Raw genomic sequence first — 20,737 nt, forward strand, 5'->3', positions numbered from 1 at the left:
CTACACTCGAATTCCAGTCACCCATCACTATTAAATTTTCGTCTCCCTTCACTATCTGAATAATTTCTTTTATTTCATCATACATTTCTTCAATTTCTTCGTCATCGGCAGAGCTAGTTGGCATATAAACTTGTACTACTGTAGTAGGTGTGGGGTTCGTATCTATCTTGGCCACAATAATGCGTTCACTATGCTGTTTGTAGTAGCTTACCCGCATTCCTATTTTCCTATTCATTATTAAACCTACTCCTGCTTTACCCCTATTTGATTTTGTGTTTATAACCCTGTAGTCACCTGACCAGAAGTCTTGTTCCTCCTGCCACCGAACTTCACTAATTCCCACTACATCTAACTTTAACCTATCCATTTCCCTTTTTAAATTTTCTAACCTACCTGCCTGATTATGGGATCTGACATTCCACTCTCCGATCCGTAGAACGCCAGTTTTCTTTCTCCTGATAACGACATCCTCTTGAATAGTCCCCGCCCGGAGATCTGAATGGGGGCTACTTTACCTCTGAAATATTTTACCCAAGAGAACGCCATCATCATTTAATCATACAGTAAAGCTGCATGCCCTCGGGAAAAATTACAGCTGTAGTTTCCCCTTGCTTTCAGCCATTCGCAGTACCAGCACAGCAAGACCATTTTGGTTATTGTTACAAGGCCAGATCAGTCAATCATCCAGACCGTTGCCCTTGCAACTACTGAAAAGGCTACTGTCCCTCTTCAGGAACCACATGTTTGTCTGGCCTCTCAACAGATACCTCTCCGTTGTGGTTGCACCTACGATACGGCTATCTCTATCGCTGAGGCACGCAAGCCTCCCCACCAACGGCAAGGTCTGTGGTTCATGGTTTTTTTTTTTTAATATACAATGTGTATAAACTGAAACCTTGTTCAGTGTCTTCTACATGTGAATGGTGTGCATTTTGTAAAACTGACCACAGTTGTTATGTAAAAGATTGCTATTTGCAACCTGTGGCAACTACAGAACTACCACCGAAGCATTGGCCACCAGCTGACAGCTCTGTCAGTGATCATTAGGGAGCAGCATAGTGGTTAGGTGACAGCACACAATGACTGTGCAGTCAATTCAGTTCCCCCTGCCATGTGTACCTATGTAGGTGAGCACTAACTCAGGCTCGCTCTGTTCGGCTGTGGCCCTGTGTATGACTTATTACATCATTAAACTGAGTTACTGCTTTCTTGCCACATGGCACCATGAACATTATATTTGCTTGTTCTATCTTGTACCTACAATCCAAAAAAAATACTTGTTCTACCAGTGATGGTACATTTTTATGTCGTGGGATGCAACACAATTGGTGATGGTCATATGCATTTTTTCATGCTTGTTTTGCAATCACGGACCCTGTACCCCAGGCTGCCTCACCAGATGTGTCAATGGAAGTGATGTTCCAGCAATTTTTCCAAAAGCAGTTAGAGGGACAGTAATGTTAGGTGGCTCTGCTCTCCTGACAGTCAGCCTTAACTCTTCCACCATCCCAACTTTCGATGAATAGCAAAAGAGTGGCAGGCCTAGAAGAAACACTTCTGATTGTTTTTCACCATGTTCCAGGTAATGGATCCCAACATGGTCAAAGTGCTGAGTGCAAACCAGATTTTGTGCAAACTGAACCCTCTCATGGAACTGGTGCATCTGTCCTTTGACGAAATATGTGTTTTGTTCTGTGCCTACTTTCACCACCACTACCATGTAATTGTACCCCTTGTGGAGTTTTAACAGTATCATAAACAGGCAAACCAATCCTACTGTGAATGAGTACCTGAACTGCAGGGACTCAGTAGGAAATGCCATTTTGTGTCTCCTGTACATAAAGAACTGTATGCCAAAGTGATGATTCAGAATGCCATCATTCAGGGGCTCCTTATGAAGAAATATGGCAGGAAGCTATAGACTCTGATGACCCTTTGTTGGAGGACATGTCAAAAGTAGCTCAATCCTGTGAAGTTTCCCATGCTGTGAGCAGGTGGTTAGATAATGGGGGGTGACATAGTGCCTGTTGCTTCAGACCCAGAAAATGAATCCAACCTAGCTGAAGTAGCAAATGTGGCAACTGCTGGCCTCCAACCCAGTCTCAAAAATGAGGAAAGCAATCTTGGTCCCCTGACCAGCACATTCTACTTTCGTGCCGGGAACGTTTTCGAAAACATGTCAAGATGACTGCCCTGATAGGTGGGCACAGTGCAATGCATGCCAGAGAGAAGGAGATCTCATGTCAGTCTGTCATGTTTGGGATAAATGACATGCACCACATCAGGACCAACTGGTCATTAATGTTATTTTGTCAATATCCTCCAGCCCAGGTGTGTCACCTCATAAACTTTGTCATACTCACTATGTGTGACACACAGAGAATCTTTTCAGTCTCAATGCTTACTCAGCCTTCAGATTTGTCATCAAGGACTCTGCCCACCTGGTCTTGGAACAAATATCATTTCATGAACTGGACGACCGCAGTAAGGAATATTCAAATTTTCTCTGGGTGACTTGTTAAGGTGACAAACTTTGTGGTTCACATCACTTTAAAGGCTTGAGCACTCCCCCCTTCTTCTGCACATCACCCATGTCATTCACATATCAGAATGCCTCAAAAATAACTAGACAGGTTGATAGCCTTGGATGTCATTAAACCATTGTGAGTGAGTGGGAAACACCCTTAGTTATTATAAAAACACCACTGGGAAAATTGTGCCTGTGTGGAGATTTTAAGGTTACTGTTAATTCTCAGTGAGAGATTGACATGTTCCTCATTCCAAAACCTGACAAACTTTTCTTGGCACTAACCGGACAGCATTTTTTAAAAAACTGATCTTACTGAACCTTTGCCTACAGCTTACTCTGGATGAAGAATCACAAAAAGTCCTCATAGTCAACATGCTGGATGGGTCATATTGGTTGCAATGCTTAGTTTTTGGGGTGGCCAGCACCCCAGCAATTTTTCAAAGACCCCTTGAACAACTGTCAGAGGGTGTCCTCAGCTGCATAAAATACTTTGACAAAATTGTGGTAACTGTAGAAGGGCAGAACACTTAGCAAACTTGAGGCGGCTTTTCATGCTCTCCAGTCTGCAGGCTTCAAATGCAATCTTGAGAAGTGTTTTCTTTCAACCATTGATGGAATATCTAGGAAATGTCATCTCCTGCAATGGTATTCAATGCACACAGAAGGTGGTTGAAGCCATCCTTGCACTTCCTCATCCTATAAATCTAAAGCAGCTCCAATCTTTCATGGGGAAGATCACATATTATGGCAAATTCATCCTGGGTATGGTGTTGATTGCACAGTCACCGAAGAATTTACGGAAGAAGGTTGCCACTTTTGTCTGCTCAGAACTGTCCAAGCAGTCTTTCAGGACTCTGAAGCAGGCCCTCATATCAGCTGCCTGTCTTGCCATGTGTCACCTGGGCAAACAGTTGGTGGTGACAATGGACACATCTGACCAGGACCTGGGGGCTGTCCTGGCTCACAGAGACATACACAGCTCAGAACACCCAATCAAAGACACTCAATACCATGCAAAATAAATTTTTGCAAATCAAAACAGAGGCCCTTGCAATTATCATCACACTGAAGAAATTCCATGTTTTCTTCTATAGAAAAGTTTTACCTCATCACATATAATAAGCCATTACTTTCTCTCTTCAGCCCATCAGCAAAGCTCCTGGAGAGGACTGCCCACAGCGTCCAATCCTCCAATGCTGGGCACTTTTTCTTAACAGGTATCATTATGAAATTCACTACCACAACACCACAGAACAGGTCAATGTGGACACCCTTTCCTATCTCCCAAAAGGACCTGAACCAGAGTTCAACAAAGATGAAATTTTGTGGTACTTCCACTTGGACAAAGAGGGTCTACAGGCAATGTACACTTTCTCTATTATGAAAGTGTGGCAGTACATCCAAAAAGGCTGGGCTGGCCACATTCTCGGTTGGAATGCCAACCCATTGCACCACAATTCTCATCTTCACTGGCTCATTCTGGTGGACAGCATTATCCTCCTCAATACTGGCCAACAGCCTCCCTGGGTGGTCCCATTGCAACCTTTGTGCCCAACAATCCTACAGCTCCTACACAAGGACCACTGGGGTTGGGACCAAACGACTCACCCAGCACCATGTGTACTAGCTGGGTATTGAACAGCAAGTCGAGTATCTTGTTCACAGCTGTTCTCAGTGTGAACAACAGCATATGACACCCTGCCAGACATTTTGTTTCTGGCCAATACCCTCTTGCACATGGGAGCAGGTTCATGTTGACTTTGGAGGATCCTTCTTGGATACGACATGGTTGATTGTCATTGATGCACACTCCAACTTTCTGTGTGTTGGAATCCCTCAACAAATAAGTGCAGAAGTCACAGCTGCCATGCTCAGCAGAATTTTCACTATAGAAGGTCTTCCTCTCACACTGGTGTTGGACAATGGACCACAGTTCTGTTCCCACCACTTTTTTCTGCCACAATGCCATTCACCATCTGCCATCACCACCTTTTCACCCCATTGATGCCAAAAGCCTCATACACATGTTCAAGACACAGATGTGGAAATATGCGTCTGATGTTTCTCTGGATGAGGCTCTTTTTTTGGGTTCATATAGGTTGAAGTCAATAGGGGGAAGGGACTGGCGGAACTCCTCCAGAGCTGTCAGACCAACATGATTCTCCACCTCATGCTGCCATCACCTGGGGGGAATCCATGATGCCATCTCCCCATTTTTGGCTGGGCAGCCTCGTGCTTGAGTGGGAATTCAGGTGCCAGAACAGGTGGATTTCAGTGGTCGTCCAGCAGCAGCGAGGTTGTTGTGTTTTCACATTGGACATGGGGGCCTGGACAGTGACATGCCATCAAACTCAGCTGCACCTGCAGCAGGGGCCTGGCTGCCCCTCCTGTGGATCCTCTGGCAGTAACTATGTCAGCAGTGTCCTTCATCACTCCCCTGTCACACACTCTGCTTCCTTGCTTCCTGCTCCCGAGCTGTTCCTGCCTTCACCCTCCCTCCCCTGTGCATTGCACATGGTCCCACTTTCATCTTGCTCTGTTTGTAGGCTGCCTGAGATGGACCAGATGTCAGCAGACAATCATGCTGTGGTATTGGATCCATTGGTGCTGCCCCAACCTATACTGCTTACTTCCATGCCAGGTCCCAACACAGACATTGTGTGTCAAGTCACTACCTGTGACAGAGCCACCACAATGCTCACCATGCTGCTGCACGGGAACCTTCTGGCCATACAATCCTGTCCATGCTGACCAGGAGCTGGTCAAGCTGGAGAGGCCATCCAGCACCCAAATGATATTGGCCTATTGACCTGGTGCAGGGCACTGCCCGGATGCCCAGCTTGGCATGGGTTGCGTGCTGAGGTGCAACTTGTTGCTCCCACAGGGATGAATGGGTTGGGTAACCAGCAAACTATCACCAATGTTCATGCACTGGCTGGCATCTCCATCAGTGCTGCTAGGAGGTGATTTGGGTGACAGCGCATCATGACTATGCAGGCACATTCAGCACCCCATACAATGTGCACCTATGTATGCAAGTGCTTACTGGTACTTGCTCTCATTCAGCTCTGGCTCCTCATGTGGCTTATTTCTTCATTAAACTCTGATACTGTTTCCTTGCCGCATGGCACCACAAACATTGTACTCACTTGTTCTGTATTGTACTTGCATAAAAAAGTAACTTGTTCTAGCAGTGACAATGTGTTTTTATTTGTGGGTTACAACACCACCTATACCTCACCATATATCTACTTTCTGCTGTTTACTTGAGTACATGGTGAATCATTAGCAGATAATATCTATCTGTCATCATTTTCAAATGATCCCTATTTTACACTGCACTTAGAATGTTGAAATGCTGTTGCACATGCTGACCATGCTGCTGCGCGGGAACCTTCTGGCCATGTGAAATGCTGTTCAGCCACATTAAGAGTGTTTCTTGGTGTGTGGGATCTTTTAATGAACATAATGCCATCTGAAGCTATAAACATTCTGCAATACAGTACTAGTGTACATAAACCACTTAATGTAGGAATAATTTTTCTAGTTTAAAGAAACTCAAAAATATTGTATTTTAGAATTCTTTACATGGTACAGCTTTTTCACACTAAGTAAAAAAAGATGTGTGTGTGTGTGTGTGTGTGTGTGTGTGTGTGTGTGTGTGTGCGTGTGTGTGTGTGTGTGAGTGAGAGAGAGAGAGAGAGAGAGAGAGAGAGAGAGCAAGTATGACTTGCACTCCCAGGGTTCTGTACAAACTTAATTGTGTGTATAGGTTGTTCATCCCAATGATTTTTGCCTGTTGTCAATATCAATACTGACAAGATATCAGTCCCAGGAGATCCAAACTTTTGAGTGTGTTTCAAATTAAATTCTAAATTTTTGTACAATTTCACATTTGCTATAGTAATTTTTCATGCATTTTATTAATTTTGGAGTTATACTAACATGCTATGCTGATTGGTGATTGCAGATGCATTACTTCATCTGCCCTTGTCCCTGCTGTGATTACTGCTAAGACTTGACAGAAGTCTCAACACAAGAAAACAGTACAGCCAGCTGTAGGGATGTTATTGTTACACGAGTGTTGAATTGTTCTGTGGAAGGGTTATATTTTATGGGATATTGAAACCTCTTTTCAAACAAGGGAAGTGGAATCCTGCATCAGTTACCAGTATTTATCAGCTTTGAAGCATTACAGATGCTGTACATGTAGGTACGGACTGTCAGGGAACATTTGTATGTAGAATGAGCAGTTCGTAAAGGATCTGTGATGCTAGTACTGGCATGGCATGGTAGTTTGGCAGCATTACACCTATCACAGCTAGATAGCAAAGACATTACTTTCACAGTGGCAGATCACTTCACTTAATCGTACCCCAGTCAATAACCATAAAATATTTGTAAGTTATATACAAAAGCCTTCCTCATGAATCAGTCCACCTGTTCCTGAAAACCAGATCAAAATCCCAACAGTAGGTCATGAGATTTTTGATGGATTATGAATACAATGTAAGGTAGTGATGGCAAAAAAGTGATCTAATTGTAAATTAACAATTTTCAAATTTTTTTCCATTTACTTGTACTGTGAAACTTTGCTCCTTGCCAAATTTTAATGATTCTTGGTCAACTGGCAGTACCCTACAGGTTTTGAAGAGTGAGTTTGCAAGTATTAAAATATGTGACATAAATGCCCATATCTTTTTATTGTATTGACTTAGAAGCTTAAATTTTTTACACTGCCAAGGAACCATAGTCCTTTGTACAGTGGTGGATACATATGAGAGCCATGCGGAGCCCGCAGCCCCCTCTTCCAGGGTCGCCCGCATTGCTACCCATGCTGTCCCACCAGTCAGCCCATATGCTATTCGTTTGTTTCTTTCGTCAGTCGACTCGACTGAATCGAGTTATCAAGTAGTTTAGTTTCCTATGTAGCACATGTGTTGATGTCATCATATTGTATACATTTCTGTCTGGCACATAGATAGCTAACGCATTGCTACAAGAAAAGTCGCGGCCATTCTAATGACGCCGATACATTATTTTGTCTGCCATTTGTCTGAGAAAAGTCACAAATATTCTACTGTTTTCTTGTACAAAGAATCTTCGATACATAGCATTATAAATACTGACTATTTGCCCAACAGGAAGCTAGTTCACATTCAGAAGCATAACCAATTTGCCAAGAATAATAGGCACATAGAATTCATATAAGATTAACATCAACAAAAGCAAAATGAGGATAATGGAATGTAGTCGAATAAAATCAGGTGATGCTGAGGAAATTATACTAGGAAATGAGACACTTAAAGTAGTAATTGCTATTTGGGGAGCAATATAACTGATGATCATTGAAGTAGAGAGGATATAAAATGTAGACTGGCAATGGCAAGGAAAGCGTTTCTGAAGAAGAGAAATTTGTTAACATCGAGTATAGATTTAAGTGTCGGGAAGTTGTTCCTGAAAGTATTTGTATGGAGTGTAGCCGTGTATGGAAGTGAAACATGGGCGATAAATAGTTTGGACAAGAAGAGAATAGAAGCTTTTGAAATGTGGTGCTACAGAAGAATGCTGAAGATTAGATGGGTAGATCACATAACTAATGAGGAGGTATTGAACAGAATTGGGGAGAAGAGGAGTTTGTGGCACAACTTGACTAGAAGAAGGGATCGGTTGGTAGGACATGTTCCAAGGCATCAAGGGATCACCAATTTAGTATTGGAGGGCAGCGTGGAAGGTAAAAATCACAGAGCAAGACCAAAAGATGAATACACTAAGCAGATTCAGAAGGATGTAGGTTGCAGTAGGTACTAGGAGATGAAGAAGCTTGCACAGGATAGAGTAGCATGGAGAGCTACATCAAACCAGTCTCTGGACTGAAGACCACCACCACCACCACAACAACAACAACAACAACAACAGAATTCATCATTTAAGGAAGAGAACCACAATTCTAACTTTTTTTATATCATAAAATGGCATTGTCTTGTATACGTGTATAATCAGTTTAAATAAAACTTTCTTAAACTTTGCATGTGACAGTAAAAGTAAAGGAAGCTCAAAATATCTTTAGTGCCCCCTCCTTGAGGTTTTCCTGTATCCACCACTGCCTTAGTATGTGATACAAATTTCAACTTGATACTTCTTCTGAGAAAAGAGGGTCTTAGCAGTTGGACAGACAGACCAACAGACGGACAATAAATGAGCCTACAAAGGTTCTGTTTTTACCAAGTGAGGTACAGCACCCTAAAAATAAAGAGGGATGTCAAAATTAGAAATGTGGCTATCATTCAGTGCTACATCTATGGAATATGTTTGGATTGAAGAGGTCTATGCTGTGTGCCACTACTTTCCTAAAATTTAAGCACATTTTAAGTGAATTAAAGTATCTGAGAGACAATAAAAACAGTCTATAAAAAAGTCAACACAAGGTAACTATCTCTTCAGCTCTCCCATATAGAAGGTACCTTTAATCATCAAAATTCATCAGAGGTTGAAGGCACATACCTGCGCTAAATCTGCGATTGACTGGCTTCTATAAAATGGATGACATATTCTGTCTGCTGGACCAACACTTGAGCCAGACATCCTCTTTGTCCTGATAAGAGTACTTGGTCGTGATGTTGTAGCATTTTCTACCTCAAGTTGAACATCATATGGAGAAGCATAGCTAAGAATAGTCAGTGCATCTTCAAACACCATGTGGCGAAAACTGATGCGGACGCTATCAATCCTGTCACCTGTAAATGAAGTACAAATTAAGGTTTTTAGACTCTTCTAAATTACTATGAGCTAATAATAAATTCATGATAATTCTTTATTTGAAATTAATTTCAAGTTTAGTAATGACTTTCAGTTAGATTCAGTCACATAGGAACTTTGTGATGCAAAGTGAAAATCATTTATGTGATGTCTATAACACCTAATATAGCTGGACATTTTAATTTATGTTCCCTGTGACTTCCCAAGTAGGAATTAAGCTCCAATGGTTCCTGTATCAGTGTATAGCCTAAAAATAAAGAAGGTTGTCCAAATTCTTAAAAATATGGCAATAATTCTGTGCTACATCTATGGAATACATTTGGTTTATGCTCCATATCACTACTTTCTTAAAATTTAACTGTATCCCAAGTGAATTAAAGGATCCAGTTGAATTGAATTTCCAGGAAATATTTTATTGTAGAACATCAAGGGCTAGAACAGGCTAGAATAGTGATACCGAATATGAGCTTTTTTGTTGCAGGTGCACCTCTCTATTACACCATGTGTCACTTTACTGGATGGTTCTGTCAGTAAAATTGTCAGATCATAAAGGTAGCAGATCAGGATTTGGGTACCAGGCTAGAATCTCAGTTCAAAATTCCTGCCTTTTGCAGTCATTGCACCAAAATTAGATCATATGAACATGTCTCTAGCTCACTAACACATGATTGACTCATTATTCAACTGGTCATGGGCTCATATCATTTTTGTGGTCACCCACTAAATTTAACAACATTAAAGTTAACAGGAAAACTGTCACCATGATAAAATTATACTACTTCCTCAATTATATTAAATAACTGGTGTGTACCTCTCATTGCTGTTTCAACATATATATGACAATCCTGAGATGTGTCATACAGTAATTACATCCATGCTGTAAGATAAAGGGCTGCTTATGATAAACATTGCAACTTATCACACAGCCAGCAGGAATCTTCAATCCTTGAAAGTATATAACATTATAATTTCAAACAGTGGAAAATTCAGGATGGAATGTAGCAAATTTATGAAATGGAAAGTTGCTACACACCATATAGTGGAGATGCTGAGTCACAGATAGGCACAGCAGAAAGACTATCATAAAATAAGTTTTTGGCCAACAAGGCCTTTGTCAAAAATAGATGACAGACACATGCACAAGACTTAAAGAAATGCAATACACACACACATGACCACAGTCTCTGGCAGCTGAAGCCAGAATCTTATAATTTACAGAAATAGTGACTTATGATTGCAGGTTTTTAATTTTAGTGTGAATATCTTGACATTGTCAGTTCTTAAAGAGCACGTTGGCACAGTGTTTAGCACACTGGACTCGCATTCAGGACAATGATGGATAAAATCCATGTCCAAATGTCTGACTATTTAGATTTTCCTTGATTTCCCTAAATTGCTTCAGGCAAATGCCAGGATGTTTCCTTTGAAAGTTCAAGGCTGATTTCCTTTTCCATCATTCCTAACCTGAGCTTGTGCTCCATCTCTAATGACCTTATTGTTGACAGGATGTTAAATGCTAATCTCTACCTCCTCAGTTCTCATGGGGGCCTGTTTCAGACCTTTGTACCAAGTATATCAGCTGCAGTGCTACTTGCCTTACTTATGGACAAAATAGCAAACAGTGTCAGAGCTAACCATGATGAGCTGCTTTTGCCAAAGAACACTCCAGACATAACTGTCAGTCAACTAGGTCACAGCAATGGAAATTTGTACATGATGAAATAGAAATCTATTAATGAACTCATGACATGATATTGTGCTCAATGATACCTCTAATGTAACACTACATCACGAATGGAACATGTATAGTACTGCACCTGTTGTTATGCAACAGACCAAAAATTCTAAATATCTTGTGACAAAAACATACCAGCAAATAACAACTGAAGTTCAGCTGTCAACACAGCAAATAAAATTACTTTCCAATCTCAACAGTAAATTGTAACAAACCATTATACATGATGTGCCAATAAAAATTTGTCAAGAGTCTGAAATCTGCAGCATCATAATGTTACCTTCTTAATACAAGCATTAGCACATGTGTCACAAAATCCATATTACCTTGCTGTCACCAAAGTGAAAACCAATTATATCAAGAAGACATGATAACTTATAAGATTGTTAACAAAATCATGCAGGTAGCAACTCATTCAATGAATGGTTATCTGCCAAGCTATGAAGATGCCAAAGGATTGACACTATGCAAAATATGTACAACATCTTTGGCTATGACCTAAAACACAATTAAAATTATTGAATGGAATGTGAGATCTATCAATATCAACAGAGAAAGTCAGATGAATTGTATGCATAGCACATAGACATTTGAATGGCTGTGTGTAAATCATTCATTCATGTATCAAGTTTCTTCTATCCCATCAGAAAGGGGAAACTCCCTCAAGGCGAAATTAAATTATAGAAGGAGTGAAATGTGCTTTAAGTCAAATGAACAGTTGTACATGACAACCCCCCCCCCCCCAACACCCCCCCCCCCCCCCTCCCCCATAAACCATGGACCCTGACAAAGTCAGATGGCTTGCATTCCTCCGTGATACAGATAGCCATACTGTAGGCATCAGAGGGATATCTAATTAAAGACCAGATTAACACATGGTTCTTGAAGAGGGGCAGTAGTGTTTTCAGTAGTTGCAAGGGGACTGGTTTGGACAAATGACTGATCTGGCCTTGTAATATAAACCAACAAGTGCTTATTATGAAACTTCCTGGCAGATTACAACTGTGTGCCAGACTGGGACTCCAACCTCAGACCTTTGACTTTTGTGAGTTAAGTGGGATAACGACTGAGCTGCTCTCACAGCCGGCCATGTAAGTACTGTGAGTGACTGAAAGCAAGGGGAAATTACAGCCATATATTTCCTGGGAACCTGCAGCTATACTGTATGGCTTACAATTACTGATGATGGAGTTTTCTTGGCTAAAATATTTCAAAGGTAGACTAGTCCCCTCCTCTGGACCGCTAGGTGGGGACTACTCAGGAGAAAAGAACTACCATTTTATGGATCTGAAAAAAGGGATAGTAGATACTTTAATCAGATAAGTAGGATTGCCCTTAAGCTACTCTTTTTAATCACTCAAAGACTCAGCTCAAATTGCCTGATAGATTTAAATATGCTGTAGTAGTACTCATTTACAACACTGGAAGTAAGAAAATCATCATTAATTACAGATCTACACTGATGGAAAAAATTGCAACACCAAAGAATAAATAATGTAGAGTAAAGAAATTTCAGTAATACATTTGACTAGGTAACATATTTGAGTAATTAACATTGCAAGATCACAGATTAATAAAAGCATGAGATAAGCCATTGCAAATGTGAAATACTGGTACAGTAATAACTTGTGTAACTGCAAGAATGTTGAACACAAGAATGCAAATGCACATCATTGTGTTGTACAGCTGTCAGATGTCAGTTTGTGGGATGGAGTTCCACTTGATCCGTCAATACAGGGATGGTTAATGCTGGTTGTGGGTGACACTGGAGTTGTTGTCCGATGATTCCCCCAATGCATGCTTGAATGGAGACAGATATGGTGATTGAACAGGCCAAGGCAACAAGTCAACACTCTGTACAGCATGTTGGGTTATAACAGTGGTACGAGGGTAAGCGTTATCATGTTGGAAAACATCCCATGGAATGCTGTTCATGAATGGTGGCACAACAGGTTGAATGAAAGATTAATATACAAATCTGAAGTCAAGATGTATGAAATAACTATAAGAGTGCTCCTGCTGCCATACAATATTGCACCCCAGACCAGAACTCCAAGTGTAGGTCCAGTGTGTTTAGCATGCAGACTGGTTGGTTGCATGCCCTCAACTGGCTTCCTTCTAATCACTGGCAATGAGGCAGAACCAGCTTTCATCAGAAAACACAGCAGACCTCCACTCAGCCCTCCTATGAGTCTCACTTGACACCACTGAAGTCACAAAAGGAGTTAGTTTGGGGTCAGAGGAATGCAAGCTACAGGCCATCTGGCTCAGAACTGTCCTAGAAGTAACTGATTTGTAACTATCCATTGAATTAATGTGGTGCCAACTGCTGCTTAATTTGCTGCTGCAGATGGAGTACGATGTGCCAGAGCTATGTGTTGAACATGATGGTCTTTCCTCTTGGTAGTGCACATGGCCATTCAGAGTATGGTCTTCTTGTGACTGTACATCCCCAGACCATGCTGCCAGCAATCATGTACAGTGGCTAAGTTCCTGAAAAAGTCTTTCCGCAATATTGCAGAAGGAACATCCAGCTTGTCATAGCCCTATTACATGATATAACCAAAACTCGGTGAGGTGTTGATAATAGCATATTAGTCATCTCAAAGGCATTCTTGACATATCTAATCTTAAAGGTAACTGATGTTCAGACCATCTGAGCATGTATTTAAAGCAAATATGATTTGCATCCTCATAATGGCACTAAAGCGCCACTCTTATGTGACTGGTGTGAAATTTGAATAGACATCATCTTTCAGATGTAGAAATACGTAACTCCTTCTCGGTGTTGTGATTTTTTTTTTTTTTCGTCAGTGTATTTCCACTTTTATCAAACACAATCAATACGTTGACAATAACAAACTTTAAATTGCAGGGAAACTTATGAATGTGGAGGTGTATGCATCTATGTTAGAAGTAATGTTAAATCTAAGGAGGTAAAACTTAGCAAGGTGAAGCGCACAGAAAAAAATTTTGAATGTTGTATTTCCGAACTTACAGACTGTCAAACTATTATTGCTTGCATCTATAGGTCCCCATAGGCTGACTTTACCCAGTTATTATATTATATAGATGATCTTTTAAATGAATTGAGAGGCAGGTCAAAATGCACAATAGTTCTTGGGGATTTTAACATTAATTTTAACAAAGGTAAAAAGAACAAGGTACAATTATTAAATCTGTTTAACACATACAACATGCAACCTACAGTGCAGGAATTTACCAGATATGGGGATGGATCTGAAACAACACTTGATCAGATATGTACCAACAAACAAAGCTGTGAGTACAGTGTTGAAGTAACAGATACAGGTTTTTCTGACCATATGGCTTTCATAATATTAAGTGTATATCGAGCACCTGCAGGTAACTTTAATCTGTTTGTAAACCACCTTGAAGCTGTACTGGCCCATTTAACAACCAAAAACAAAGAAATAGTGGTTGCTGGTGATTTCAATGTAGATTTCCTTAAAGACTCTCCCAATAAGAACCTATTTGAGTTAGTAACACTATCATTCAACTTAATTCCCACAGTAAAGTTCCCCACTAGGATAACCACTTGCTCACAAACAGCCATTGATAATATCTTTATAGAAAAGTCAAATGAACAAAATTATATTACAAAACCAATAGTCAATGGCCTCTCAGACCATGACATGCAGTTCCTTCTGTTAAATGTTAATACTGAACAAGATATAAAATCTGTTAAATCTGAGCTCAAGAGGGTAATCAGTAAGCCAAAAATTGATTATTTTAGGACACTCCTCAGAGACATTCACTGGACTGATGTTTACAGTGCTCATGGCATGAATGAAAAATATAACATTTTTGCTAATAAAGTGCTTACCTTATTTGAACACTGCTTTCCCCCAAAACTTACCAAGGTTAGAGCAAAGTCTACAAAGAAGCCATGGATTACTCGAGGAATAGGGGTATCTTGTAAAACAAAAAGAAAACTGTATCTGTCAATCCGAAACATTTCCAATGTTGATGCTATAGCACATTATAAGAAATACTGCAAAATATTAAAGACTGTAATACGGATGTCAAAGCAAATATATTACAAGGAAAAGATAGTCATATCAGATAACAAAATAAAGACAATATGGGATATAGTGAAGGAGGAGACCGGTAGAACCAGACATGAAGAGGAACAAATAGCATTAAGAGTAAATGATGCATTGGTGACAGATGTGTATAGTGTTGCAGAACTTTTTAACAAACATTTTATAACTGTTACTGAAAAGATGGGGTTGTCAGGTTCGGTAGATGCTGCTATGGATTACCTTAGACCAGACATTTCAAGTAACTTCCATAATATGAATTTGACCCTCACTACCCCAAGAGAAATAATGTCCATCATAAAATCTTTAAAATCAAAAACATCTAGTGGGTATGATGAAATATCAACAAAGTTAATTAAAGAATGTGATTCTGAGCTAAGTAACATATTAAGCTATCTGTGTAACCAGTCGTTTATCAGTGGAATATTTCCCGAATGGCTGAAATATGCTGAAGTTAAGCCACTGTTTAAGAAGGGAGATAAAGAAATAGCATCAAATTTCCGTCCAATTTCACTGTTGCCAGCATTCTCAAAAATTTTCGAAAAAGTAATGTACAGTCGTCTTTATAACCATCTTATCTCAAATAACATACTGTCAAAGTCACAGTTTGGATTTCTAAAAGGTTCTGATATTGAGAAGGCTATCTACACTTACAGTGAAAATGTACTTAATTCATTAGACAAAAAATTGCAGGCAACTGGTATATTTTGTGATCTGTCAAAGGCATTTGACTGTGTAAATCACAATATCCTTTTAAGTAAACTAGAATATTATAGTGTAACAGGAAATGCTGCAAAATGGTTCAAATCTTACATCTCTGGCAGGAAACAAAGGGTGTTATTAGGAAAGAGACATGTATCAAGCTATCAGGCATCATCCAACTGGGAACTAATTACATGTGGGGTCCCACAAGGTTCCATTTTGGGGCCCTTACTTTTTCTTGTGTATATCAATGACCTTTCATCAGTAACATTACCAGATGCCAAGTTTGTTTTGTTTGCTGATGATACAAACATTGCAATAAATAGCAAATCAAGTGTAGTCTTAGAAAGATCAGCCAATAAAATATTTGTAGACATTAATCACTGGTTCCTAGCCAATTCTTTGTCACTAAACTTTGAAAAAACATACTACATGCAGTTCAGAACTTGTAAGGGGTGTCCCAAGAGTATATGTCTAACATATGATGACAAGAAGATAGAAGAAGTGGACGGTGTTAAATTCTTGGGATTACAGCTTGATAATAAATTCAACTGGGAGGAGCACACCACAGAACTGCTGAAGCGTCTTAACAAATCTCTGTTTGCAATGCGAATTTTGTCAGACATAGGGGATATAAAAATGAAAAAGCTGGCATACTATGCTTACTTTCATTCCATAATGTCATATGGGATTATTTTCTGGGGTAATTCATCAAGCCAAGCTAAAGTTTTCCGGACACAAAAACGTGCAGTAAGAATTATATGTGGTGTGAACTCAAGAACATCCTGCAGAAGCCTGTTTAGGGAACTAGGGATACTAACTACAGCTTCCCAATATATTTATTCCTTAATGAAATTTGTCATTAAAAATATATCACTTTTTCAAACCAATAGCTCAATTCATGGAATCAATACTAGAAATAAGAATAATCTTCACAAGGATTTAAAGTCACTTAGTCTTGTACAAAAAGGTGTGCATTATTCAGGAACACACATTTTCAATAACTTGCCAGCAGCCATAAAAAGCTTAACAACCAATGAAATTCAGTTTAAGAGAAGCCTAAAGGATTTATTGGTGGCCAACTCCTTCTACTCCATTGATGAATTTCTGAGGAAAACCAACTGATTTGTATATAAGTACAACATATCTTCTGCACAATTTCAGTGCAGTAATGTGTTCACTGAAAATTTGTGTGTGTGTGTGTGTGTGTGTGTAAGTATAATCTAACTTCTGCACCATTTCAGTGCAGTAATGTGTTCATTGTAAATAAGTATTACAGTAGTTGTATTACATGTTTCTTACCTTATAAATAAATAAAAAACTTTTTTATTTTAAATTCAGTGCAATAGTATTTGTAAAATGACTCTTAGTGTTCATTAAAAAATGACGATCATTCCACTTGGGACCTGTGGAATGGTACATTAGCTTATTTGTTTTAGTTTAAATATTTGTCATGTATTGTTGTTTTTCTGACATGTTCCACATCCTGGAGGACCTCCTCACTACGGATCAATTGGAATGAAAGTAAATCTAATCTAATCTAAAAATGATAAGGAATACGAACAATAAGAAATACACAGTCACTAAAAAATATGCACAAAGAAGACTTATTAATACAAACAACATAAGGGTATTTAATAGTATGCTAAAAAGGATGCAGTGGGGCATAGCACAAATTGATGATGCAGACAAAAAGTATGACAGTTTTCTCACTGATTATAAATATTGCTACGATGTAGTATTCCTGTTAAAAAGAATTGAAGTCAGTGAGAAGACAAACACATGGGTAGCACAAGGGATTAAAAAATCAGCAACTTCCCTTAGAAACCTAAGCAAACATGCTAAAATAAAAACAACAATAAAACCATACTACAGGAAATATAGAAGGGTCTATAGGAAAGTTTTATACAGAGTAGAAAGGCTAAGCAATGATTTCTACATTGATAAGGGAAGCAATAAGTCAAAATCAATTTGGAAGGTTATAAACAATAGCATAGGAAAATGTAAAACCAAGACCCATAATTTCAAAATTAAAAGTGAGGGTAAAGTGATAGAAGATGCTCAACAGGTAGCCAATATATTCAATGAACATTATGTGAACATAGCACCGAACCCAATTAAAAGTCTGTGCAATTCAAACAACAAAAACACAAAAGTACCAACTTGTGAAAAGACAATGTTTCTGTACCAAGTAACAGAATGTGAAGTTACAAATGCTATTAATAAACTAAAAAAATAAAATGCCTTGTGGTATTGGCGGAATTTCAGACAAGGTAATCATACATAGTTCTACCCGTATATATGAGGGTTATTCCAAAAGTAAGGTCCGATCGGTCGCGAAATGGAAACGACTATGAAAATCCGATAAAGCTTTGCACAGATGTGTTGGGTAGTGTCTCTAGTATAACCCCAGTTAGCATCACGTCGCTCTTCTCATTTCTGAGCTCGCAGTGAGTGCGTAAAGATGTCTAGAAAATAGTGTCTGCCGCCAAGTACGAGGGCCTGGTGAGAAATTTCGCCTGAAGCTATGCAGCCAACATTACATAACTGTCGTGCTGTTTCGTCTTCACGACAATTCTCAGCCGCATTCTGCAGGGGCAATGAAGATGCTCCTGCATCGTTTTCAAATGGAAATGTTAGATTACCCACAATACAGTCCGCAATTGTCTCCCCCTGAGTTTCATCTCTGGTCACATGAACCGCTGTCTTTGAAGACAACATTTTGACACAGACAACGAGGTGTAGGCCAGCGTGGAGAATTGGCGGAAAGCACTGGCGGCTGCCTTCTATGATGAGGCTATTGAAAAGTTGGTACAACGCTATGACAAAAGTCTAAGTCAGAACGGCGACTACGTAGAGAAGTAGCTGAAAGGTGTAGCTAATTGTTACAAGTAAAACATTTCTGATGTTCACTGTGGTTTCAATTTGGCAATCAATCGGACCTTACTTTTGGAATAACCCTCGTATACTCAACTAACTGACATTATTAATGTCAGTTAGTTGACTAATGCTCAAAATGGGTTTAGAAAGAACAGATTCACAGAAACAGCAGTCTTCCAATTCATGAATATGGTTCTAAATGCCTTGGACAAGAACGAATTAAGTTGCAAAATATTCTTAGAGTTATATAAAGCATTTGATTTAATCAGCCATGACTTAATTGCTTATGAAATTAGAATGTTATGGGGTCCGGGGACTTGCCTTCAAATGGTTCAAGTCTTATCTCTCTGATAGACAACAGAAAGTACAAATACGTCATGAAGGCAAAGAGTATCTTCCAGATTTCAAAAAAACTAGCTATGGAGTGCCCCAGGGTTCCGTGTTAGACCCTCTGTTGTTCTTGGTGGGCATAAACAATTTGCCAAACCAATTGACAGTTGCAGAACGGTGATGTTTGCTGATAACACTAGCATTTTTATAAAAGGATACAATGAGGATGATCTACAGCAGAGTGTGTCTAGGACAATAAATGAGACAGGAAAATGATTTAGTGATAATGCTTTGATCATAAATAAGGATAAACCAGTATTGATGAATTTCAGTAATATTAAAAGTGAAGCTAGAAGAAGAGTAAAAGCTGAGTTAGGGAACTATTTTATTGCACAAGCTCCAAACACAAAATTCCTCAGTATATGGGTGGAGGAGAACTTGAGATGGGAAAAGCATCTAGAAGTTTTGAGTAAAAAATTAAGCAAATGCTGTTATGTGCTAAGAAGCTTCGGGAATGTTGCAACACTGAATCATTGCTGTATGCCTATTATGCTTACATGGACAGTTTACTTAGATATGGTGTGATCTTCCGGGGAAGTACAGGTACGGCAAAACAAGCTTTCAAACTTCAAAAAAGGGCTGTTAGAATAATGAAAGGGGTTCCCTGCAGAGTGTCATTCAGGGATATATTTAAAGAATTTTTTTAAAAAAATGACTCTTCCTAGCTTATACATCTATGAATGTGTATGTCTTCTGAAAACTCACCAGGAATTTTCAACATTAAATAAACGGGTTCATAACCATGAAACAAGGGACAGGGATGATTTTCACAGACACACCCACAAAGGAGCACTCTACCAAAAAAGTGTAAACTACCAGCCCAAAATACTTTTTAGTGCTTTGCCTTCTAAAATAAAGAAAATTAAAGAATTTCATATATTCAAGATAGATCTTAAACAATTTTTACTAACACATAGTTTTTATAGCATTGAAGAATATTTGAATATGGAAAAGTAATATTATTTATATGTACTGATATAAAATATTTGTATTTATTATCCTAGTTTTTGAAACAAATTAAAGATAAGAAACTATACTGTAATTGACTACATCCATGCAATGTCTATTGTTAATGGGTGAATAAAAGAGATTGATTGATTGATATATGAAAAGTGTTTAGAAAGTGGTCTATGGTAAAACAAAGATTAACTTAACTAAGGTGAAGTTAACAAATGCCTCTGGGTTTGATTTTCAGAAAGGATTCTCCACAGCGGAAGAAATACAAGGTCTTACAGATTAAGTCTAAGCACGGGTAAACAAGAAAAGTTATCCTGTTGATATATTTTGTAGCCTTATGAAAGCCTTTCAACATCTTGACCACAAAATTCTGTTTGACAAACTGAAATGTTATAACATTAGTGGTATCCATCTTGCATGGATGGAGTCTTAGTTTCATAAGGAAAACTGAGGATATCCTTGACAGACTGTGATAAAAGCATGAAATTAACCTCAAAATGGGAGGGACTTAACATTTTGGATTACCCAAGGATCACAAGAGGTCCATTTTTGTTCTTAATCTATGTAAATGAACTTCTAGTTACTTTAAAGGGTAGTTAAGTAACTAGTATGTTTGTTGGTGACACAAGCATGTTATTCAATGCTCCATGCTCAACTTAAGCAGACAAATGGAAGCTGATGAAACCTATAACAAGTTCAAAGCAAACATTTTAAGATGTA

General features: G+C 39.0%; 1 protein-coding gene across 1 annotated transcript in view; it reads right to left on the minus strand.

Annotated features, from left to right (window-relative positions):
- Nucleotides 1-20,737, minus strand: part of LOC126480704 (uncharacterized) — a 477,291-nt gene that overhangs the window by 14,049 nt on the left and 442,505 nt on the right. The window contains exon 6 of the mRNA XM_050103949.1: nt 9,035-9,267. Within this exon, the coding sequence (XP_049959906.1) occupies nt 9,035-9,267 (233 nt within the window). The remainder of the gene's footprint in view (nt 1-9,034; nt 9,268-20,737) is intronic.

Source organism: Schistocerca serialis, chromosome 5, assembly GCF_023864345.2.
Source record: "Schistocerca serialis cubense isolate TAMUIC-IGC-003099 chromosome 5, iqSchSeri2.2, whole genome shotgun sequence".
Taxonomy (NCBI): Eukaryota; Metazoa; Arthropoda; class Insecta; order Orthoptera; family Acrididae; genus Schistocerca; species Schistocerca serialis.